Source organism: Anopheles gambiae, chromosome 3, assembly GCF_943734735.2.
Source record: "Anopheles gambiae chromosome 3, idAnoGambNW_F1_1, whole genome shotgun sequence".
NCBI classification, from domain to species: domain Eukaryota; kingdom Metazoa; phylum Arthropoda; class Insecta; order Diptera; family Culicidae; genus Anopheles; species Anopheles gambiae.
The window spans coordinates 29040284-29065491 of NC_064602.1; the positions used below are offsets into that span (position 1 = coordinate 29040284).

The following is a 25208-nucleotide window of genomic DNA, read 5'->3' on the forward strand; positions in this document are numbered from 1 at the left end:
AAGAACCTGTTTCGTGTTACCAAACCACCAGAACGATCCTACACCACGAACGGTTAAATTGTGAAAGGATACTGCTCACCGTGGTGAGCTGCCAAACCAGATAAAACCGGATGAACGTCTCACTACTCAGCAAGGCTCTTCTTTCGCTCGCTCTCTCTCGTTCTCTCGCAGTTGTTGTAAACAGTGTGCCGCCGAAAAAGCGCAAGGCGTGATGCGAGCAAAGCCGTACGTGAGTGCTGACCGTGCCCGTCAGTCTGTTCGCATAATCAACCGAAGCTGCTACGAAACCGCTGCGGAAGCTAGCTCAACCCACCCATTTGGTTCCATTCCAGCGTGCGTGCGTGTGTGTATGTTTTGATGTGGTGGTGAGTGGGGTAGGTAAAGGCGATAGTCCTAGTCTACCGCCTCACAACCATCGGCTGGGGCATTAAGGCCTGGCGGAAGTGGTGGAGGAGTAAAAAAAAGGCCCAACCGGAACAGTGAGGCATTACGTGAGCCTGTGCGAACACCACAAAAAAAAAGAAAAACAAAAACCGCGTGCCATAGCGCGCAACATTAAAGGTGGCCTTTTTTCCCTGTGCGAAACTGCCGCAGGGCGTTAGCAGAACGTCGCCGTCACCGCCGTCTGTCGGAAAAAAGGCAAGGAAATGTGGGAAAATTTGATTTCTCAGCTGATCGAGTGACGTGAAGCGTGGTGCAGATTCCGCGAAGTGCTCGTTCAGTGATTCTCGGTCGTGATTGTTCTGGCTGGCGCTCGTGCTTCGTGGGAAAAGAAAGCTTCACATCCGCTGGGTGGCTGCTTCTTTTTTGATTGAGTTGTAGCGTCTTCCGTGTGTGCGTGTCGTGGCGTACGATTTGTGTGGCTTAAAGCACATGGCATCACTTTAACATCTTCCCCGCCTTTCGGCATCGTACAGGCTGTGCAGCGGCCCGTGGCGATACGAGCCGCTGACAACTGATGTTCGTTATTTTCCAGGAATTGATGAAATTAGATTTTCCACCAAATCATAATAAATATAAAGCGGAGCAGGAAAAAGCATCACAAAAAAACACCAACAACAACTTCCCATTGTTTGCTCTGCCTGCTCGGCTCGGTAGGGTTTCGTACGTTAAAAAAACGAGCAAAACCGTGCCCCACTGCTGCTGCGAAACGGGCGCGTGGTCGATGAAAAAGTGCCCCCAGAAAGAGCGAACGAACGAGTGTGAAATGTGAAAAGGAGTGCAAAAGGTCAGGAAAAATCCACAACAACGGCTAAGGATGCCGCCCCCTTGCTACCCCCAAAAAGGTCCGGCAACCGTTTCGTCGCTCATGCGGAACGGAACACGTCTGGCGGGAAAGGGAGCGGCCTCACCGTCAAACTAATTGAGGTGGAAAAATGATCGCCCGGTCGGGTCCATCGGATTTTCGTCCCGGCGCTTTTCTTGCTTCGTTCGATACTCACAGCAGGGTGTACACACGCGTAACATTCCCATCGAGGAAGTATTAACATAGGGAAAAAGAGTGGGAAAAACAGTCCGGAAAAGGAAAGTTCAAACCAGTTAAATTCCTCCCACCGCCCTTCCCACTCGCCGTTTTGTCGCAGGAAGGTGTAAATTGTCATCTACTTTGTGTGTTGTGAGCGTGTTTCATTGCTTGCTTTTTTTGCTTTCTTTTTTGTTGCAGCAAACGGAAACAAAAAGTGAAGAGTGAACGGAAATTCCTTCAACCTGTAGGTGTGAGGGGCGAGTTTTAGAGTGTAGGGGCCAGGTTTTAAAAGTGTGTAGGTGCTGGTGTGTGTGTGTGTGTTCGGAAGTGCTTGTTGCTTTGGCGTTGTTTTCCGGAGTTTTGAAAAAAACAAAACAAAAAGTAAAAGAGGTTGGACGTGGTGTAGAGCCTATTGAGCATTGGCGAGACGCATTCAACCGGTGCAAAGCACTGGGCTCAGGGTACCAGCAACAGTGAAGGAAACGGATAATGGATGTTTCAAGGATTAACTGCGCCGTTTAGGTCGCGCCGCCGTTTGGAGCTGTAGCGAGCCGTGGTGGTGGTGGAAACGATTAACATGAGCAGTTTTTAAAAAGGTATGTTGCGGCACGATCAACGATGTAAGCAGGGCAAGTTTTTTGTTACACTTTTTATGGTTGCGGTGAGGGACGGAGTAGCCCGAAGGGCTGGCAGAGGCTTGCTTAATTATGGGCGCGGTTAGAAATTATGCGCGCAGAATTTAATTAATCAGAGGGCGCGCCGACACGATGAAGGCGCCTAAACTGGCGGGAAGTTGGCGGCACAGAAAATTATATGGGCAAGATTGCATTAAACAATTTGCTGCCAGCGTTCGAGCTGTTTTGCTGTTTTATGTTTCTGAGAATTATGGTGCAAGGAGTGGGAAAACTTTGCACCCAGCTTACTGTAACACTTGATGGTGTGGCTGGCATGCTTTGTTTGCCATCAACATGTACTTACCATTTCTTGGCAGTGTGTGACGTCAGATGTGATGCAAAATTAATTCATACTGTACTCCCCCTGAATCCCGAACGACGACTAGGTACTGCTTCCAATGAATCCCACGGCCCACTTCATCGTCTGTGCGTGGGTTTGTGGTACTATCGATCCGAACCGAACACGTGGTTTACCGGACAGGTTTTATTTCGACGCTCGAAGAAACCCGCCCGCCCACCTACACAGCTGCCTAGATAAGGCAGGCTATAACAAACGAAGGAACAAAAACACGTCCGAAAGCATGCCGGAACGTTTCACACACACACAAAAAAGGCCCGGCGCCATCGAGTGGGCTATTTTTATTTTTGTGGGCTGCTCTTGTGTGCGCTCTCTCCCCTTCTCAAATCGCTCCTTCACTCACTCGCACTCGTCTGTCGCTGGAAACAGTTTCGGGCACCATTAATCCATTTCCGCACGGCTGGGAAGGTTTATGTTGGTGCTCGACTGCTGCTGCTGTTGTTGGAGGTAGATTTTTCGTTGGCTCCAAGTCCGAAGCACAAGCGTACGCCCGCCCGGAGCTACCGGTTTAGCTTGATGATAAATTAATGAGCTGTATGATGGGAAAAAGCTAAGTTCACTTAGCCGGCGGCCGGTGGTATTTGCTTTTGCGAGGAAGGGAAATTAGTAGTTTATGGGGCACTATATTGAGTAAGTAGCCTTTTTTTTGTTGGAAGGGATGAAAGATTTAGCACGATTGCCTGCACATGCTGGACAGGGCGGAGGAATGTTTGCGGGAAATTTAAAGCATTTTGAGGCGGGTTTTTTTCTGTTTTCGTAGTATTTTGCTTGTGGGCATGCAGCATATTGGTGATACGAGAGTTTGGGAGATTAAATTTAAGAGGCTATTTTTAGTTTCCCCGTAGACCTTCCAAAAAAAGTTAGAGCACTAACTTAATATCGTGCAGAGCTTTGTTTGAATACGTTGAAAAATGGAATGAAAAATTTGGTGAAATGATGCTTTTGAAAAGTGCATAACGCCTAAAAGTATGCAATGGTTGATTTAATTTTGATCTTTGACCTTCAAAAATGATTGCAGAAAAATATGCAAATTGCCTTAAAAATTATGTGCGTGGTTTGTTGAATATCAATTTGGCAAATTATAAATCAATTGTATGATTCAAGTAATTTGATACGTTGTTTTGAATTCTCATTCTAAGACTTCTCATGAAAACTCCAATGTATGTTGTATGTTACCGTGATTACAAAGAGGCGAGCAACGCCTAAAAGTATATAATGTTAGCTGGATCGTAGTTGCATTTGCAAAACACGTGTATCACATAAGCGCAAACGCTTTTTAAACGAATAGCTTTGTTTTACAACTTTGAAAACTCTTAAATAGAAATAAAATGGCTATAAACCTTTAATTCGGGGTTTTGAGATATTACCAAACTACATTTAAAAATAAAACAAAACGATTTTACATGATATCTGTGTTCGTACACAAATTATGTAATCCAACATGATGAAACAGAAATATCAAATAGATCCAGTCCGGATGATAAATATTGTTCCCTTAAATAGAAAACGAGCCAATACTGGTGATTGGCATTAATGTTTTGCGATACGCCTAAAAGTAGGCAATTTATAATTTACTTGAAGTTCAAATGCACTCCCAGATCTTGGATAAAGTCTTTAGGTCTGATACAATTTGTACTTCAAATTGTAATCGAGTCTTGATACCCCTCAATCTACGTTAGGAGTGATAAATAATTGATCATAGCACAAGATTGGTTGCTTCTTCTCTTGTTTGTGACGCAGGGTGTAGTTTTAATTCCAGACATGGTTAGAGCCTACGCACGATCGAAGAGTACCTGTAGGATGATACCAGCAAAGAGCATAAATTGCTTCAACATTAACTCAATGCACGCTACTCAGTAATTGGAAATCCATCTCAATCCACTTTGATTTTGCTTACTGCTAACTACACTACGGACATCTACAAGAGGACAATACTACAGCAACTTCCACCGATGCAAGTGGTCTGTTATTCACAGCTCTATTGCCATCACACAACACACGGCTCAGTTTTCAGGGTATTCAACGATACATCATTAAACGAGAGTTACCAGATCGGAACCGATCTTTCAACGGCCGGCTTGTCTACTTACTCGAAAGCTCATCAACATTCAACTCACTGTCCATTCCGGTTGCTGTTACGGAGGCGACCGGATTGAATTTCCTGTTTTTCCCTCTCTCTATCTCTTGCTCTGTGCTACGCCCGGCTCGCAAAGGCTCGATACTTAAAACGTTCCATTTTAATCAGATTTCTTACGGTCAGCGAAACCGGCTCCGGAAGTATCCGATACATGGTCGGAAGTTTTGCTGTAGCCACCGTCGGGAAGCAGTATTGTACGGCTACGGCTGTACTCCACTGTTTTCGCTGCCTCGCACGCGTTGCAAACGCTCTGGAGCATAACTTTGCGCCGTGCCTTCGGTGGGTGATTTTTGCTTTCGCTGCCGGATGTTTGTGGGGTTGTTTTTCTTTCTATCACTGTGTTTTTTGTTGTTGTTTTATTCTTTTTGCAAGGGCAGCGAAAACTCAGCGGAAATGTTTTTGCCCTGCTTTCGCGCTCACAACGATTCCTTTAATATGTCTGCGTGAAGTAAATGCTATTACCCTCTCTTTCTATCTCTATATTTCTCTCTCGCTCATCCGTTTTATTTCTTCTATTCGTTCTCTTCTCTTTGAACGTCCTTATGGTAGCTGTGCGTGTTGAAATTTCAAATAAGCTTGCAGACTTTGGATGGCAGGGAAAAAAACACACGTCCACTTTCGTAGTAAGCCGTTCAGTTCAGTGTTTTCTGTTCCCTTTCACCCAGCAAATGCCGCTTTCGTAATGGCAATGAGCCCAAGCAATGATTCAAACTTAAGACGACAAAACAAACCGCGAAAGAGTGAGCGTTTTTAGCGTGTAACTTTACGTCGACGCGAACGATCCGGCACTCCCCGGACGACGGCTCGTTAGCAGTGGTGAAGCTTTCGCAAAAAGGAAACGTTCCCACTGCATCGTTAAGCGGCATCGTCAGACGTAATTATGGTGGGCAAATAAACGCGGGGAACCATTTGAGTGGGGCTTTTTCTGTTTTTTTTTGTCTCGGGTAAGTGTGTATCGATTGAAGGGCGTGCGTTTCGGTTGAAATTGGGCACAATTTAATCTCGTTCAAATGTTCGTGGGGTTTTTTTTTGTGTGTGAGAAAGCGTAGGAATGAAGCGTGCACTGCTTCAAGAATAATGCCTTTTTTGTTGGTGCTGCTGTAGTAAAGAGTGAGATGTCTGTGAGGTTGAGACGACGTCTGGTGCCAGCCCAACTGCCATCATCGGCATATTTAGTCACACTTATAGCATTATTTGCCATCAGACGTCTTCCTTTGCTCGGGTCGTCACGTCTGCTCGGCTTCGGCGTAACCCTGACATAAATCTTAACGAAAGGGAAGGCTAGCGGACGCCATTTGCAAGCGGTTGTAAATCTCGGTAAGATCAAAATTGGCACACCATTCATCATACGGTCAGTGGGCGGGCGATGCACGACTTGAGTTTATGGTAAATGGTGCCGAGGTTAAAGCGATTTGAGCAGCTAAGGATTCTTTATTTGTTTGACGATAGAAAGCAAATCAATGCACACGAAAAGTAAGTTAAAGCTTATTAAACGAGTAAAAATATGTTGCTGAAACAATGTTCTTTGCAAGTTTTGATGCAAAAGCATTCCTTCATACAAGTATAATTAGCCTAGTCTTGCATAATTCTCTTTCTCAGTGATGAAATTAGTGAAACCATTTGTAAGCGCCTTACATTAGGCAATTTGCATTACAATTTAATCCTATTGCATCGCTTATGTTCGTCCGTAGGAGTGTTTTCAACCGGATCGTGTGTGTTTTTTAGGCACAATTTTAACTTCTTATGACAGTGGCAAAATTAAGGAAAATGATATTTTATGTTTGAAGTTGAAAGAAAAGTTGCCAGGATTAAAACGATTTTAACTCCCACCCCGTCACCTAATTTTGTTGGCTGTATGTGAAAGCGTCTACCATACACTCTTGCCAGTCTGTGTCGTTTCCCACCCAAAAAAAGCTGTCATTCAAGCGTCATATCATTTCACTGCTTTACTCCGACCGACCTTATCGCACACCGCTCGCACACAACCCGAAAGCAGCACACGGATCAGGATGATAAATTGTTTGCAAAGTACCATCACGCGTACAATCTGGCACGAAGTGGCACATTACACAAGCAGCATTCGCGTGGCTTTTGTTTCACTCAGGAGTAGGAAAAAGAGTTTTGTTTGAACATTTGCCTCGTGTGTGCGGAAAAGGGTTGTTGAAGGTAAAGCTTCGCTATTTGAGCTCCAATTTCACTTACTGATTGCTCGACCTGCTCAGCACAGCATGCACATGAGCTGTAAAATAGGCTTCTTGCTGTAAGCCGTGACAGTAAATTGGCTCCATCTGCACTCGTTTGGGGGGGGGGGGGGGGGGGATGGCGTTTAATTTGAAGCATCATTTTCATGTGGGTGCGAAAAATCCAGGAAAAAGAGCGGAATGAAACGGCGAAGCACTGCCAGAACAAAAGATAAATAGCATTACGTTCAATAGCCCTCGGGCGAGCATGGGTCGCTCGGAATAAAAGTTAAAATTCAGTCAGGTGTGTGCGTGCGTGTGGGAGTTGAGCAATTTGCACTTCCTGAATTACTGGTTACGGCAGTCGAACCGTTTCTCCGCAGGCATATTTCATCCGCATAGAGCTGGGTAGAATGCGTACGTATAACGCTTTTCAGTCCACCAACACCAATCAGCTACGCAACGACCCAGCAGCAGTTGCTAGCTGCCTTAGAATCGCGTGCCTTGTTAGCCATAGGTGTTTGTGTTAACCTGCATGTTTACGTGTGCTGTTTATTTGTGTGTTCCGCTCGCCTTCTGCGAAAGTGGAAGTAACATTATTTGTACAACCGGTCGAGCAACACGGTACACAGGCACACCTGCTTCCCGTGTTTTTTTTCCGAAACAGCACGGTAAGTGAAGTTCACTTAGCAACACGATCCCCGGGATGAGATTAAACAAAACCAAAAAAGCTTAACCTTCTTACCTGGCGTTGCTAGATGAGATGGGCCCTTCTGGAGAGGGCTGAAATATCCCCCCCCCCCCCTTCCCTAGCACCATTTACAATGTACGGGAGACGGGCGCTGCAGATAGCCGTTCCGTTGCAGGGTGGGAGAGTGAAAAAACAAAGCAACAGCACATACGGCGTGAGACCAGCCAGGGATGAGCCGCCGCAGCTGGAAAGCTTCAAAAGTTTTTCCCTTATCCAGTGTGCGTGTGTGTGCGTGAGTGGAGAATCACGGGTTCTGGGAACGGAGGATGGAGGCTTGTTGTTTTTGCGTTAAACCTTGTTTGCCCACTCACAAGGGTATCAATTTGGGGCGAAACTTCACCCTCCTTTTCTCTCCCCTTGGAAACATGTGGAAAGGGAGGGTGAAATCTTCGTTTGATGTTTGCCGGGCTCGGGCGCTTTGTTCTCCTTTTCGGAGGTGGAGGGTTTTTGGTGTCCAAAAACGAGCGCAGGGATAGCCTCTGTTTCCGATATCCGCACCGATCTAACGGCAACCTTTTATGACCTTTTTTTTCTCCTGTTCGGGTTCTTACACCAGTGGCTGAGAGGAAAAGTTTTCACGCTACGGGCAAGGGAGGCAGGGAGCGGCTAAAGATAGCACCAGCAAGTGTAGGGTGTGAGTCTTCGGGGGCTCCTTATTACAAGCGCCCCGGGGGAGGGGGTGGCGAAAAGACCTTCATAATTGAACAAATTGTACACGGGTGCGTATGGCCGACCGCGGCCTGGAGGGTGTATCCCGCGTAGTCTCATAATTTAGCGCTACTCAGCGCACGAAAAGTCCTAGCGCAGCTGCGGTTGCGGTGGCTTGCGATGGGCACAAACACAACACACAGACACACACACACATAGAGCAGGAATTTTCGGGAGCTGTCTTTCAGCTTTTGTTTGATGAGCCCCGGAGGAATATGGTGAGGAGCCTTTTCTTTTTTTGGTTATTGTTGTTGGTGTTGTTGCCGCGGTCTGGGATGTCTTTGCGGATATCCGCACATAAACTAGCAAACTTCACGGATGCACCCATACCATCGCACACAAAACGATTGTAAAACGAGTGGAAGCTCGTTTCGATTGCCGTTCATCCGCATGTAAACTAGAGTGGAAACACACAATCGGTGCTGCCATCTGCAGACATAAGCTTCGCTTAATAATGGTTGGGCCGCTCTTTTTTGTTTTACAATCGGGTGCACAGTTGCGTTACTCGTTTCGGTGATAGTTACCAAGTGGTTTGTAGGTTGTGTTCGTAGCATTGGGACAAATCTCACACTCAAATCCTTTTTCGCTGCTTCTGCCAGTGCTTGCGAGCCCAATGGAGCCGCCTGGTGCCTCATTGGTTAATTCACTTTATTCCCACCAACACACACTCATACCCATCATACCACGGTGCCAATTGAATCTGTTTGTAGAGGGGGAGGTAGTGTTTTCACGATAAAAAAGCAAGGCCCTTGGAGACTCGAGAATAAAACCGGGCCCGCACAAGCACACACACGGCACCGGCACACCATTAATCATCGCCAGCAAGCCGGCAAACGGTCGATCGGTCATGGATTTTCGTGTGGTCCGTTGGGGTGTTTTATTTGGGTTGAAGAGAAAAAGTTTCCCTCCACCACCAGCTATCAACCCAGGGTGGGGTGTAAATTTGTGCGAATATGCTTGCACTGATCGATTACGTAATGGATTCTTGGGCGGGTGGGGTGTTTTTTGTTGTTGTTGGTTTGTTGCCGTTGTTGCTTTCCGTGTTACTTTTTCACTTTTCTCGCTTTTTCCGTTGCTCTCAAGGGGCATTTTTTGCCGTGTGTTTTTGGAAAGGGATACAAAAAACTTTCCCCGCAACAGTCGTACGCGCGGGTCGGGTGGGGCAAAAAGTTAACTCATTTATTTGCCCTGCATTCGCTGTAACCGCTTGGTGTGAGGGTGTGTGTTTTTTCTCTCTCTTTGGAGGTGGAGGTGCTGCTGAAGGATCATATGAGTGAGGAAAAAAAATGTATTGTGTTAGCATGGTATTTTTTTGTGGTGATTAATTAAAGAAGCTATGTACGGTTCCAGTTCGACATCGACTTCAAGGCGGCCTACGACACCATAGACCGGATTCGTTCGAATCTCACAGGGGTCTGAGGCAAGGTGACGGACTCTCCTGTCTGCTCTTTAACATCACTCTGGAAGGCATCATTCGAGGCGCGGGGCTAGACCACGACATCCGTGGCACGATCCTCTCCCGATCTCCCTAATTTATTGGCTTCGCGAATGACACAGACATCATCGGCAGGACAACAGCGAAGATGTGTGAGGCGTACATCCGACTCAAATGCGAAGCAGCAAGAACTGGATTGAGAATCAATGCGACAAAGACGAAGTACGTCATACTGTACACTGGGAAGCAGTGTATTAGTTGACGGTGGCAATCTCGAGGTGGTAAAAGAGTTTTGCTATCTCGGGACGGTTGTTACTTCGGACAACGACATCAGCAGCGAAATCCGGAGACGCATTGTGCAGGGGAATCGTGCATATTATGGGCTTCATGGACTGCTGAGATCCAGAAGACTTCAAGCCCGCACGAAATGTGCATTCCTCTAAAAGCATTCATGATGATTTCATGTGTGCTGCAGAACTATGATTTTATTAGTAAAATTGAACTAATTTTTTTGCTGTTTCAAACATCATTAAAACTAATTACAAATCATGTTTGAGCTGTATAAACAAGCGCTTCATTAGTGATCGGTTTTATTCTAAGAGGGAGCGTTTAAATTTAACAACGGGAATCAAAAAGGGCTTTGAAATGTTTTTTTCTTCTGATTTTGGCCTGAATGATACTAGACTTTATTAAAAATGCAGTTGTCATCATGATCTTATGATGATGGTAAGATTTTTCTTTATATATTAAATTAAAAAAAAATATTTAAGAAAGAGACAACATAGGTTTGAGTCACGCGCGTGTTAAGGTGGACAGTTGGAATCTATTTAGTGAGTTTATTAGTGTCGATTATCTGATTCAAACGGAAATGTGTCAAACAAAATCGCGCTACACGAACTGAAACGAAATCGGTATTATACAAGCTTGTTAGAGACTTCTTTCGTTGACTCGAGACATTGCTACCAAATTGATCTGAAATGGATTTGTTTGTCAAAACAAACTGCAACGCGTAACGCAGGAAGTATCGTACCAATTTATAATTATTTCTACGTGTGGCATATTATTGTTCTTTAAATGTGGAATTGTTTTGCATATTATTGTTCTTTAAATGTGGAATTGTTTTGCTAAATGTGTTTGGCAATGTCATGAAAAGTAGCGCTTGTGGTATGATTTTCTAATTTCTGTGTATTTCGTAATTCCCACCCTTTTTGTAGTGAATAATTACAAAAAATCCCTTTTGAATTTAATTACATGCAATTCATGTGGTTTAAATATATGTATTTAGTAGTTAAACCGTAAAACAAACCGCTTTCCGTAGCTTTAACCTGACGGAAAGCTGTTTGACAAAAAACGGTCTCCGTTTGAGTCAGGTAATGCAAATGACCTTCGTTCAGTTCGATATATCAAACCAGAGACAAATCGAGTTCTCTAACACGAATCATAATAGAAAATGAGCATTTTTGATACTTTTTCTCAAGCAGTTGAGTCACATAATCGGCACTATTGTCTGCACGTAGTCTAGGGGTCACAGCAGGATTCACTCATTTAGGATTGTAAGTGCCTAATTCCAGATACATTAGCTTGATCTGCTTCGGAAGGTAGATAGCCCTAGAACCAGCTGTTGCTACCAGAGACTCTGGAGCCAGTAGTTGGTATCAGTGGAACTAGCCATGTAGCAGTTGTGTCCTGATAAGTGGTGCGCCAGATCCGTTAGTTGGTTCTTGGCATGCTACGTAAAGCATGCTAGGGAGTTATGTTCGATGGAGTATGACCCGTTTTTTCTTGATGAAACAATGTTGGTCGTCTTGGGTGTGTGTATGACTCGATGGATTTAGCTGAGGATATTCAGATGCCACCACTTACTTGTACATTTCATTTCTTCATTTCTATCAGAGTAATATTATCTTAAAGATACTTCCTTCTTTCCCAAATCAGTGTTGGGATAAGAGGAGGGACTTATCATCATCAAACATGCTTCAAAATATCAATACTTTCAAGTTACATTATGTTTTTATTTTAAGATTCAGTCAAGGAGATATAACAAATAAATTGATGTTTTGCGTCAACTTGATGCTTGTTCTTCAATAGTAAATAATAATTGGTACATTTGATGGTTTTTGAATAAAAAAAAAACTCTATTTGCTGTTGTTTTTTCATCAGTAATGATGATTAGCTTAGCGCAATTCAGAAGAATTAGCAAATCTCGAAAGCAAAAAATGATGTAAATGCTTTTAGCTATAAACAACAAAAACACTACTTATGGATTGCTACCGTACCATTACCTCCTCATTCCTTTTGAAAGGCAAAAAGATAACTATCAAATTTTCGTGTTCCAAAAAAATGTCCAACATTCTTTCAAAACAAAACCTTCACTAGTGCTTAACAAGCTCACCAGACTAGCACACACAAACATACAGACACCTATACCATCGAACAACAAACATTCACCGAAGCGGTACATTCTTTAGCAGCTTTGCAAGCTTGCCAAAATTCGCTTCGCTTTGCACAGGCCGTTTGCCGCCCAGCAAGATGCAAGCTATTTGTAAGGCCCTCGCACTGTAACACTGTGTGTAAGCTGTCAGGCCGTGTGCTGGCGATTGTTGTTCAGCATTCCGGACGCAGTTTCACAGCTCCAAAGCTCACGCCGTGCAGTTTTTTTGTGTTCGTTTGTGTGTAAGTGTGTGTGTGTGTTTTTTATGCCACCCAGAATGGAAGGAACTGCTACGGTAAGGCGTAAAGAAAGCAACGAAAACACGTGAAAGAAATGCTCTCTTCCAAGGCACGGTACGGTTTTGACTGCGGAATCTTTGCAACGCGCACTAAGCCGGGTGAGCGGTGGATTGAGCGATGGCAAATGAAAGCAAAACATCATCAGCACCCCACGAGAAGATTGGGTTTGGGCACAGACGGAGAGAAAAGGGAGAGAGCTTTTCGCTCGTTTGTTTGGGATGCCACAGTGAAACATCAACGCAAGACGTGGTTTGATAACAAGCAGCGGAAAGTGCAGAAACCCGCCGATGGATGGTTGCTTGTGAGGTATCCTCTGCCAACGAGATTCAGGTTTGGTGGAGTTGGAGGTACAATAACAGCACCCAGAGGTGTGTGTGTGTGTGTGTGTGTGTGTGTGTGTGTGTGTGTGTGTGTGTGTGTGTGAGCAGGGTGTCCCAATGCTTCGGTGCGTTCCAATGTCGCAGGTGTAAAACGGCAGGGCGTCTTATAAATATTGCAAACAGTAAGCTTGGCTTCAGCGTACTGCGAAGGAGAATGGTTTCCCGGCTAAACCATTCTTCGTGGTGCTTTCCTTCTTTCGAAACCTCAAACTGCTGCTGCTGCTGCTGCTGCTGCTCTTTAAGTCCCGAGTGTCGATCCCGGGCGCGTGACGAGCGTTTGCGTTCGAAGGGTTCACACCAACCGACCGACCGTCGTTATTTTTATTGTTAGAAATGTGTTCTTGCCGCCACGCCAGGCAGGAATTTGTTTGTTTTGCTTGTCGCCTGTCGGCTCACGCTTGACACGAAGCGTTTCGGAAGTGGTGGAAAGAAAAATGTGCTCATTTCAACCGTATTTCAGCGGAAATGGCAAGCGATAAATTAAGGAAACACAAGCAGACAGTAGAACACCGTGGAAGAACCACCTTACCGCCTTTTTCCCCTCCGCCGTCACTGCAAAAAACGATCGTCGCTGTGTTAATGAGTTCCGCACAGGACCGTTTGCTGAAAGGTTGCAGTTTGGTAGGGTCGGGGTAGAAATAATTCAGCTCACCGTTGGGCCGCGTGTGCCTATCCAACTCCGCCCTGCCGCGAAACGACAGCTTTATTTCTGTCTCCTTATGGTTTTGTTTTTGGGGCACGCTTTGTAAGATGCGAGCGGTTGTGTTGGCGGTCGCGGTTAGGCGTTGTTTGTTTGCACTTTAGAATTTGCATTAGCAGAAGCTCGTTACTGCTTTACTGAATGGATGTTATTTACGTTTCGTTACAGAGTATGGATCGGGGTTACACATGGGAACTATGAAGCAAATAGCGGTTGTGATGATTCTCCTCAACATCAGCTACGGTAAGTAAATTTTAAAGTCTGATTTTTACTTTATTTTGAATCAAGTTGTGAAATAAATTAAAATTAAAGCGGGTTTTTATCCCCCTAAAAGTATGCAATTTTAGATTTTTGTTTGTTTTACTAATATTAGTTTGAATATCTTAAAATTAACTAAACATTGCTGGAAACAAGATACAAAATGTGATAAAATGTTCATATGTTAAGCATGGCAGTGTGAAAATCAAATTTAGTTAATAACAGCTTTTCAAAACGCATTTTGTTATGCAACCCGCAGCACAAATTATCTTTCTTTACTCTGGAATTGCTATAAACACGTGTTGTATGTTGCACGTTGCTTTAATGTACAAGATTTCCAGTGAAGCGAACGTGTAACCAATCAAAACCTCTGGAAAGCATTACAACATCTTAACAAAAGCTCCATTCCCGTGTCCCTCTGCGAGCAATACACAACAAATCAATCTGCCAATCAGCGTCGAAGCACTGGGCAGCAGTAATCCGCTGTCAGCAGCTGGCCCCCGTAACGAAGCTGGCATCGCAAAACTGCTCTAAATCTCTACTTTGCTGCCCTATTTCTGCTGCAGGTCAGTTCTCACGCTCCCAGTCGGTCGACATCGACGAGCCACACACGTACACACCACCGAGGCACTACTTCCAGACGTCCTCCTTCGACGAGGCCGACCAGGACGACGACGACGCGGCAAAGAATCCGCTCGACCGGGGGCCCTACTTCGACATCTCGGCTTCCCGCAACGTCACCGCGCTCGTCGGCAACACGGCCTATCTCAACTGTCGCGTGCGCAACCTCGGCAACCGCACGGTAGGTGGATGTGTGTGTTTGTGTGGAGTGGGAGAGCAGCAGAAGAAAAAACCCTCAGCGTCAGCGAAGAACAGTTGATTTAATTAAGCCGCTTTTTCGTGTCGTTCCCTGTGCTCCTTGTAGGTGTCCTGGATACGGCATCGGGATCTGCATCTGCTGACAGTCGGCAAGGCAACGTACACCTCGGACCAGCGCTACCAGAGCGTGCACAATCCCCAGCTGGACGACTGGTCGCTGAAGGTAAGCCATTGCTGGCAGCACAGCGAGAGGAGTAAAGATTGCGTGGCTTTCGGCGACACAAGGACCTCCCCAGAGTGTGTGTCCCGGTCCCTACAGCCCCCCCAACGCTCATTACTATTCATGATAATGAGCTAGATGTAAGTTATTTGACGGCATAAAAGCAGTCCCCGGCGCCAATATGCCGCATCAAATTATGGTTCCCACCTTGGCCATAAAAAGACGGTCGTGTGCCGCCTACCGGATGTGCTGAAGCAAGACAAAGGTCGTCGGGGCCACGTTCGGTTAAGATTTTCATTACGCCTCCCCGCCTCGCTCCGCGGTCGGTAATCTGGCCGATTATGGGGTGTGGTCGTGGGGTCGTTGGTTGTGTTCCGGGGTGTTTAGGCAGGACTTTCGGGTAAAGCCCGACGGTCTCAAATCCGATCAGTGGATGGATTAGGAGCGTATTACATGACATTTGGTCATTCAATGGGGTGGTAATGTGGTTAATGCCCACTCGTTTCGAGGTTTTCGCACCCTCTTCGGGGGAAATAAATTGCTGCACTTTAATAGAGCAATTTTTATTAACGGTCCATAATCGAACTTTTGGCAGTGTCAGCCGCATCTTGGAACGGAATGGGCAGAATTTAGAACGGATTCTAATGGCTTGCTACGGGTATTAATGCAATTGATTAATTTTTGGGTTCAATATTTGTTATTATTATTATTTTCTTCGATTTTATAGAGCATGAACAACATTCCATTCGGTTAATAAGACAAGTAAGCGTGTTTTATCGCGCAGATTGCATAGATTTAGGATATTTGTGTTTTATGCTGCATACATGTAGGCGTATTTGACTCCTTTAACTAAATCACTGAATATTTTCACCCATTCCATAAACGCCTACCGCTATGCAATGAGTCAGCGGCATGAAACTTGTATTGAAGAATAAAATCAACATTTTTGCTCCCCGTTTACAAACATTTCACTCAAAGCAGTCGAAAAGCAGATAACATTAAATAAAAAAAATGTTTTTGCTCGCCAAAAACAATCACATCCAACTGGTTAGATTCCTTTTGCGTGTTGTTTGTGCACACGCGGTACCGGTGTACCCTGAACATATCTGGCCCCGAAGCCATCCGTTTGGGTGTATTGGATTGTGTGCTTTGTAAAAGCCGTGCCTGCGCCTACAGATATACCGGCACCGGCACAAGCGCTGATCTCTTTTCGCACGTGAAGCTTCTCAAGAACAGCAAAGAGGATAAAGTTTCTCAAACACACGCAGGCACACTTTTGAGCAAACCATACAAAACCCAGCAACTCAATTATCCGTCCAGCATTACCCTTCCGTCACAACGAAAAAACCCCTACACAAGCCTTTGGGGAGAGTGAAGACCACCCCCAAACCAAAGAAGGTAAAAAAGCGACCAACTTCCAACTTTGAAAAAACCACAACCGAACTTCCAATCCGATAAAATCCGATCGTATCGTATCATGTTTCTTGCCGCCCCAGTCCTCCCCCACCACCCCAAAACACGCAATCTTGATGGCTTATCGTGGGCGATTGGGCTCGTGTCTCGGTGGAGGAGGAGGGTGAGTCCCTGCGGTGTACCGCCGGATGCGGATAGCAACTCCCTCCCCTTTGTTGGCTGCCATCCATGGGACCCGGTGTTGGTGAAGCGAGCGTGAACGGTGTTCTGTTTTCGACCGAATGCGTCAATTTTGCGGAGGAGCGTTTCCCGCTTAGTTTGGTTGAATGTTGTTGCTGTGGCGCTTTCTTCAAAAATCACATACACATTGTGACAGAGTGTTGTTTTTTTTTGTTCATGAACTTTCTCTCTCTCTCTCTCTCTCTCTCTCTCTCTCTCTCTCTCTCTTTCTTTCTATCTCTTTCTCTCTCTTTTTTCCAACTACAAACAGGTCCTGTACCCGCAGCAGCGAGACTCCGGTGTGTACGAGTGTCAAATCTCCACGACACCGCCGGTCGGCTACTCCATGATGCTGTCGGTTGTCGGTAAGTTGTTTATTGGTTTGCCGGACGAGGTTCCCCCGGCGGATCCGATCCGGCGGCGGCAGTGTATCGACATCGATATTTTCCCTTCGATCCCTTCGGGAGGGAGGCAGGTTGGTGATGAATACTTTCTGGTCGCATTTCCCGAGGACCCACGCCCCGAAACTGCAGTACAACATGGTGCGCTGGATGGGTGTTGAAAGGGGGAGCTTTGTTTGGCATCGAGAGGGCACGGGATGGGGTATCCATTTATATTGCAGACCGAGGGAAGAAGCTGTGCTCGGGACTAGAGAGGGAAATGGGGATACGAGGAAACGTGAAATCGAGAACCAATTTCACACGAGCATTTGTTGATTACATTTTTTTTCTCTCTCTCGCTCCATTTCGCTGTCTGGGGAGGGGTGTATTTTCGTAGACGCCAAGAAGTGTGATGCTTTCCTGGAACCATCAGAAATGGGAAGTCTTACAAGCAATCAGAGGGAAAACCACGCACACACACTCACACACACACACACACACACACACACACACACACACACACACACACACACACACACAAACACATTTTGTTGCCAACGCAAGGTTCGTCGCCTGCTTAGATGGATGTTTTTATTGTTGTTGTTGTTATATCTTAACACGCAAAACCATCCCACCAAGATTGACAGACTAATTATATCGCTTACGCCGGTGCCTTTGGAACGTACCCACGTCTCCTGCCAAGATGCCGCGGTACCTTATCGGTACCGTTTATCCAGCAATTAAACGTACATTAAATTCCGACTTCTTTACGGCGAAGAAGTTTCTCTCATCACCGATCGAAACCATGCTCCCGCTGCCCGTCTGGCTTTGCGTCCCAAAGCCCAAATCATACGCGGCGAGAAACTAACCGTTTAGTGGCTTAATAAAAAGCGATAAGCGATTTCCCGGTGGAAATCATAGACCATTATCATCCATCATGTGCGCATCGGTGGCTGGCAGGGAGTACGCCACGGTCCTGCCGGGACCAAAGTAATGTGCCGCGCGACTGCTGATGTGGAATTTCATTACGCGAGCGTATTCCCAGGCGCATCCCAGGGGGACGCGTGTACACGCACCCACAAGTTCACCCGCAGCCGCGCTGCCAGAAAGCATCATTGTTGTGTGCGTCAACAGTTTTGAATTCCTGCTCGCTGGGTCCGTTTTCCCGGAAAGTGTGCCAAACAGTACATCGGGATGCACGCTGGGTCGGGTGGCTGGTGCTGGTGGATACAGGCACGCCTCTGCATGGATGGCTGGCGCATAAATTATCTCATCGGATCGGGGCTGGCTGAGCAGAATGGAGCAGTGGGGTAACAGGTCGGCAAGATTTACTCGCCTTCACATTCTGCTGGCTGGACGCTATCGAAAGGTGGCACCATTATTACCGTACTGGGACATCGCCTGCTCTAGCCGGGCTAGCCATCTTACCATCATTCCCGGAGCGGGAAATCTGCATCGTTCAGCTAATAAAGCTTTTGCACACACATGAACTCACTGAACACACACACACACACACACACAAACAAGTGGGGGATGTCTTGAGAAATTAATAAACACCTCTCAGCTGGATGTAATCTATAGCTTCCTACTTCGGCTTCGGGACACCGGCCAGCCATTTTGCACTTCCCTGTGTGATTGATAAATTATGCACTTTGAGCAAACATTGCTCCGCATCGGGGCAGGGCTGCACGGGCACGGTTTTAGGTGGAAAATAATTAGCAGTAAAGCGTTTCGTAATGAAGTGGCCCGTCGACCCGAAACGTTTAGCTTAAGCGTGCGACCTTCCCTCCAAAATGTTTTAAGTTTCACATGGAGTTTAAATTGTATCTCGCTTTTATGTTGGTGTGTTTCGAATTTTGCAGAACCCATAACGACCATTATCGGCGGACCAGATCTTTACATCGATACCGGGTCGACCGTGAACCTAACCTGCATTGTGAGGCATCTTCCGGAACCACCGCCACTGATACAGTGGACCCACAATGAGCAGGTAAGTGAAGCAGCTTGTGGCGTTTGTTGGGAAATGAATTTGTAAGCATTAATTAAATTAGACTAATTGAATAAATTAAAACACAGCTCAATAGAACTTATTTATATGGATTTTTACAAAGTTATCTTAAATTCATGACAATTTAACTAAGCCAACGTTTAGTTGCTCCAATAGCTGGATGAACTGAAGACATGACATTGTACATTCAAAAATAGTCGTTTAACATATTATTTTACCATTTTTTCTTTATAATTTCATTATCTTAAGCTGGAGTAGAACACACAAACTCTTCAAGTTGCTTTTTAAAACGATACGGTGCTTCTTCACAAAATGATAGGCAAAGCAAAACAAAAAAGGAAACAGAACCTCACGAAGCTGCACTTTTTTCCCTCCACTCCATGATACATTTTACCCATAAAGTGCAAACTCGATTTAATGCGTTCCCATCGTTAGCATAATTTGCACCAATTTGCTGAGTTAATGTTGGTTTCTGTTTCCGTTGTGTGTGTTTTTTTTCGCTCACGCGCGCATTTCTGTTCAGCCCCAAGAGTGCAGTTTCATGTTCGCCGCTACGAACGGCCAAACGATACTTTGTTACGCGAGAGAGGAGAAGGCATGCGATTGGGTGTGATCAATGTTTGCTTTTAAGGCTGACTAAATGAAGCAATTTACGCGCGTTCGGTTCGGGTCCGCTGCACGGGGCTACAGATTCAGGTGCTGCACCAACTCACACACACAGACAGACACGTATACACACACCATCCAGTGGCCGAGTCAGCGGCTGGCGATGCGATGGAATGGTTAATTATTCGACAGCGCCAATTGGGGTTTTTGCGAACAGGCAACGAGGCCGATCGTTTATGTGTTTAGTTTTAAAATGCTGTTTAAAAACCTGTTTGCTTATTGGCAAGGGCCGAGTGCTTAATAACGCACCATTTGCGGCGAGCTGTTGCCAATTATACGGCTTGGATTAGAAGCAAGCGGAGCGTTAATTGATTCGATTTGTGCAGAAATTGTACAGGCTGGTTGTTTGATCGCGTGCTTTGATTGTAGATGTTTATTTAAGCTGCGTGCATCACGAATCAAATGGAAATTTATACAAAATTTAGTGGGGTTTGGTTTAGTTGATAAATAATTGAATAAAAAGTAGCTGATATACAACGTTTTATATGGGTTCTCATAGTTGAAAGACACTTCCTTCCCACTCTTTTTTATGAGAAATGAAGTTCATAAGCTTAGGGCCGGTCTAGTGGTACAATCGTCAACTCGAACGACTTAACAACATGCCCGTCATGGGTTCAAGCCCCGAATAAACCATGCCCCGTGCCGAATAGATACGTAGGACTGACTATCCTGCTATGGTAACAATAAGTCACTGAAAGCCAAACCCACTTCTCTAGTGGGTACAGGCAGGCCTTGACCGCCAGTGGTTGTTGTGCCTAAAAGAAGAAGAAGAAGAACTTCATATGTTGGAAATTGCGCTCTAATGCACCCTTTTTGGAAAGGCTCCTTGGAAATTCCTATTGGATGTATCTAACAAGGGTGCTATAGAGTCCAATTCCCATTACAAGAAGTTTATTTCACTTTAAAAAGAGCCAATAAAGTGTCCCGCTGCTATGAGAATTGCTGGAAAATCCTGTAATGACAATTTTGATAAATCATTCTTAAAAAACAATCGTTTGCTGCACGTGTTGCATAAATGAAAGCAAATTGTTTACAACGCCTGAAAGTATACACATATCAGCACTTCAAGTCAAGCAAGCGGTTGAATAATTGGATTAAAGATAAAATTAATTACAGATAAATTGTTATTGAGATTGGGTTTGGCATTACCTTTGTTGACACTGACAATAATGAAAGGCATCTTTGTTTTTATTTTACATGGGTAAACAATATTTCAGCAAAAATAAAAGTAACAGGGTAAGATTCTTACCCAACGCTTCAGGAATCACAAAAATCTGATGTCTTCTACTCAGCAACACCTACTCCAAGTAAAAATGTCAGAATTGTTGTAATTTCTAGATAGCACTCCACCTGAACGGAGGTCAACCGTTACATTCAAACTGAATTTATGATCACGTTCAGTAGCTCAGAACCATCGGTCATATGATAAACCCTCCCCGCAAATGTGTCTTGCAAAATATCAAAGCCTTGTGTGTTCTATTTCTGGAGCAGCCTGAATGGAACAGACACACTTCCGCTGGTATTGTATGTCTTTTCCATGCCGCTCAAAATAGAACAAACGAATTCGAGTTGTTCCGGTGACTTTATGGCTGCCGGTTTTCGGGGGTGCCTCTGTCTGATGACGCAGAAGCCATGATCATTTCAAGGTTGACTAGAGGTGGGAGTTTTTTTTCGTTCATTTGCCTTAGCTGACATTGTACACTTTGCAACTCCCACGTTGGAAAATGCCATTCTTCGGTGTCACATTTGTTTGTGCCGTTTCACAGCGGAAATGTATGAATCTTTCTATTTTAAGGGCACAATTTGAGCAGAAGCCGGATAAGAGTTTGCTCCCTCGGCTTTGGGTTTCACTTTCCTGTTTGGCTGTTAGGCGCTCATTTGCTTGCAAACGGGCCCCTTTGCACTAACCTTATCCTTCACTCGATCATTACAGGAAATCAACTACGATTCGCCACGTGGCGGTGTGTCGGTGATCACGGAAAAGGGCGACATAACGACCTCCTATCTGCTGATCCAGCGGGCGCGCAGCACCGACTCCGGCAAGTACACGTGCCTGCCCTCGACCGCCAACCCGATGACGGTGCACGTCCATGTGCTTAATGGTAAGTGGCAATTTGCCTAGTGGTGGCTGTCCCCACCCGTTCCTTTTCCCGTTCCTTAGATTAGGTAACGCTTCCTTCGCAAGCCGTCTAGATTAACTTGATTGAAATTACTATCTTTGCATTTGTCGCGCGCGCTGCGCAGTTGCAAATCGTTTCGCTCAATGTGTTTCTTTCCCGGTTTTTTTTTCACTATTCGATTGGTCGGTGGTCTGCTCTTCAACGTTCCGACCGTTTTGCTGCAGGCGAACATCCGGCCGCGATACAGGGCAGCAAAGGATTGGGGAGCAGTGCCGTGGTCGTTACGTTCGCGCTGCTGCTGCTGGTGCTGCTGGCGACGGTGCGGGCATTCCCAGTGCGATAAGATTCGTCCCGCAGCAATTCATTTGCATGTCAATCGATGTAATTTGCCCAAGCGAAGGTAAGGATAGAAAGAGAGCGAGAAAGAGAGAGAGAAAGAGAGAGAGAGAGAGAGAGAGAGAGAGAGAGAGAGAGAGCGAACGAAAGGAAAAGAGAGTGAGAGCGAGCTAGATAGAGAGGTTTATTTATGCACCGATGGGTTCTAACGACGGTTACTGCAATTCGATAGTGGAAATTTGTTAAGTTTATTTCACAGAAGAGTGTTCGTGCGTGACAGTGTTCGTTGCAAATGTGCAGATGAATTTTATGTAGCGAGGGTGTAATTGTGTGTGTTGATACGTTTATAACCTTAAAGTGTTGTACAAAGTTTTTGGTTTAAAAGGAGCTCTCTTTAAATAATCCAAACAATACAATTTGAAATTTGAATTTGAAACGTAAGCCCAACGAGGCTAGAGCTTACGTTAAAGTATGCATCGTACGCCTTAATGTATGCAAACATGATTTGATTGTCTACTTATTAGAATGGGTTAGTAGCTGCAAACCATCAAAACAATTTAATTCAATGTGTTTACTATAAATTATGCAGTGTTGACTACAATTAAATAAATTTTACAGAAAAGATTAACAAAACGATTTAAAAGGAGGCTCGGAATTAAGTTTAAAGTAACAATAAAAGCTTTAGCTGCGTATAGGTTTAAACTCTCCCCAAACAAAACTGATACCGAAATGAAGAAATAAACAATTTTTGTTATGTTATGTTATCTTGGATGCGAATGGTGCCATTTATGGTAAAATATGCATTAATGTAAATTGTAAAGGTAATAATATTGACATTTTGTTCGAGATTGAAGTTGTAGAGTAATGTAGCTAACTAATAGTGTACATATTAAATTTTCCCATTGAATTGCTTCCTATGATAAGTTTTATACGAGGAAAGGAACCATTCAGAAGCTACAGTAAGCAGTAAAGAGCGAAAGGGTAACCTTAATCTACAAATAATGGCATTTTCTCCCCGCTTCACGTTTTTGATTTATTCTGCAAACCTGCACAATGTTGCGCGTTTGACATTACTTTGCAAACCGATTACCAAACCCACGGCGCCGTGTGTGCTGTGTGTGCCTGTGTATGTTTACGCAACGATTGCGGGAAATTACATAAACCGCCCTCCTTAGCCGCTTGGTTTGGCGTACGCACGTGTACACAGCGGCCATACCACAGCACCACCGTTTGTGTGTTTGGCATGCGAATCTGTAAATACACATATTCATCATGCTGCAAACTACTACATGTGCTGTGCTGATTCGCATACTTCCCCCTCCCCTCCCTTCCACTCATCCAACTCCCACCCCAATTCGTAGCAGAAGAGCAAGACAGATGAGGTCCGTTCATCTTTGACAGTGCAAGAGGGCCACGCAAAGGGCCCTCACTGGCAAGCCGTGCCAAGCCGGGTTGTGGCAAGTGGGCACCGGTGCTTTTCGGGCCAACTGGTTTTGCAAACCTTTGTTCCGTGTCAAGGTTATTTTTTTGTTGTTACTTTTCGCTCGCTCCCACCTGCCTTTTCTCTTTCTCTCTCACTCTGGCTCACTCACACACGCACGGTGGAATCCTTTTGTTGCGATGGGAGGTTTGAATAAAATAAAATAATACATCAACGAGCGTGTTTCGGCAAACAAGGACATAAAGGACGATCGATGTGCGCCTCTCAGGCCGGGGGAGAGCCTGAGCTGCCCAAACCTTCCTGGGCTGATAAAAACAAATCTCGTGAAGATAAATTATTCCGAAATGAATGTAGCGTACTTTGTGTGGCGAAGGTATTTGGCTGTTGTGAGTGTTTTTTCTTCTTTTTCTTCTTCTTTGCTTTCCTTTGTTGTTGTTCTGGCCTTCGCTTTGTCCACCGCACTGGATGGACTGGGCGGGTTTTTGGTCGTTTTGTTGTTTTGAGATGTGCTTTTGTACCTTTTTTGTTGTTGTTGGTGTTGGTGGTGCTGCCGCTGGTAAGCTGCAGAGTAGTAAGCTGCGTAGGTATAAAATGGATGACTTTGGCTAAAAATTTTGGCAACCATGACTAAAGATTTTGTAACAGCGATAGAGTTGGGGATGAAAAACTAGGCAGATTTTTCTTGTGTACAAGTGCGCACCGTATTGAGAGGAGAGAAGCATGCCCTTTGTTTTATATTTCAAAACTGAAACTCTTCTAATTTCCAAACAAAGCAAGGCTCTATTCAGTTGACAACTAAACGTAAGAAGGAATGAACTTGTTTGTCATCCACGCCAAACGACACAAAATGATTGAATAAACACTTGTAAATAGTAAAATATGGCTCTCGATAGGATAAACAAAAAATAAAAATAAAACCACGGATCGAAGGATCGAACGCCCATTTCTTCATTTGAAAACGAAGGTGAATGTAACTAGAGTGTTAGATTGATAAACTGAAATTTCTTCATAGAAGCAGGTAGGAAGAAAATAGTTGAAGCCACACGGTTGATATTCATTTTCTCCTGCTCCTCTGTTTTCACGCAAACGGGACCGCCGGCGACCGACCGAGATCGGCCAAAGGCCGTGGACGGTGTGCGTCCATTCTGAATGGGGGCAAACACACACTGTTCGTTTAGAATAGGGCGAAGCCACAAATGAAGAACAGGTAACGAATAATAAAAGAATGCATTAAGAGAGAAAAACAACCATGGAATAATCGTCTCCAGAAGGACGTAGGACGTATATACATATAAAACTAGATATTTTACATTGAATTCATTCCACAACAAGCAACATGAAACAGAAGAGAAAAATGAAGAAGAGAAAAGAGAAGAAAAAAACAGAACAGAAACGAAAACACATTGAAAACTGTAAAAGAAAAACTTGAATCCTAATGTACTGGAACAAAAAACCGAAAGAAGGGAAGCAACCGGGCGATACGGAAAGGAGAATGTGAAAATAAAGAAGAAAATAAACTGCAAATAAATAAAAGGTGTATTCTGTTTTTTTCCGGACATTTATCACACACAAATAGACCAATCGAATCGAGGCGAGAGAACTGGGGATGAATGGCAATATATGGTAAGTAGGTATCACATCACGTCCATTCGTCAAGCACGACGACGTAGCTGGTGAAATAACAACGCAAAAAGCACTTCACGTTTCGTTTTGCCGGCTGTGATTTTGTTTCTCAGCTTTGTTCGCAACCCGCCAGTAGAAGCTCTGCTGTGGCACATCCCTTCTTTGTGGCTTTGAGTGAGTTAAAGAA

General features: G+C 44.8%; 1 protein-coding gene across 3 annotated transcripts; it reads left to right on the plus strand.

Moving 5' to 3' along the window:
- The first annotated feature begins 217 nt into the window (after positions 1 to 217).
- LOC1280197 (zwei Ig domain protein zig-8) lies at positions 218 to 24394 on the plus strand. Of its 3 annotated transcripts, none has more exons than XM_061657650.1 (9): positions 218 to 374; positions 1664 to 2061; positions 13687 to 13761; positions 14343 to 14578; positions 14702 to 14818; positions 16719 to 16812; positions 18690 to 18817; positions 21435 to 21603; positions 21846 to 24394. In XM_061657650.1, exons 3-9 carry the CDS (start codon positions 13707 to 13709, stop codon positions 21962 to 21964), a joined length of 918 nt encoding a protein of 305 aa, XP_061513634.1. In that variant the 5' UTR covers positions 218 to 374; positions 1664 to 2061; positions 13687 to 13706; the 3' UTR covers positions 21965 to 24394. The 3 variants fall into 3 exon arrangements, with proteins under 3 accessions (XP_061513634.1, XP_061513635.1, XP_061513636.1); XM_061657651.1 differs by having other exon boundaries at positions 231 to 378; XM_061657652.1 differs by having other exon boundaries at positions 243 to 333.
- Positions 24395 to 25208: the final 814 nt, after the last annotated feature.

Excerpts from the sequence above, each read along its gene's own strand:
- LOC1280197 (XM_061657650.1), top strand. The coding sequence starts at position 13,707 with ATGGGAACTATGAAGCAAATAGCGGTTGTGATGATTCTCCTCAACATC. Across the intron at positions 13,762-14,342 it reads TCTCCTCAACATCAGCTACG|GTCAGTTCTCACGCTCCCAG; the intron begins GTAAGTAAATTT and ends TTTCTGCTGCAG. Across the intron at positions 14,579-14,701 it reads GCAACCTCGGCAACCGCACG|GTGTCCTGGATACGGCATCG; the intron begins GTAGGTGGATGT and ends TGCTCCTTGTAG.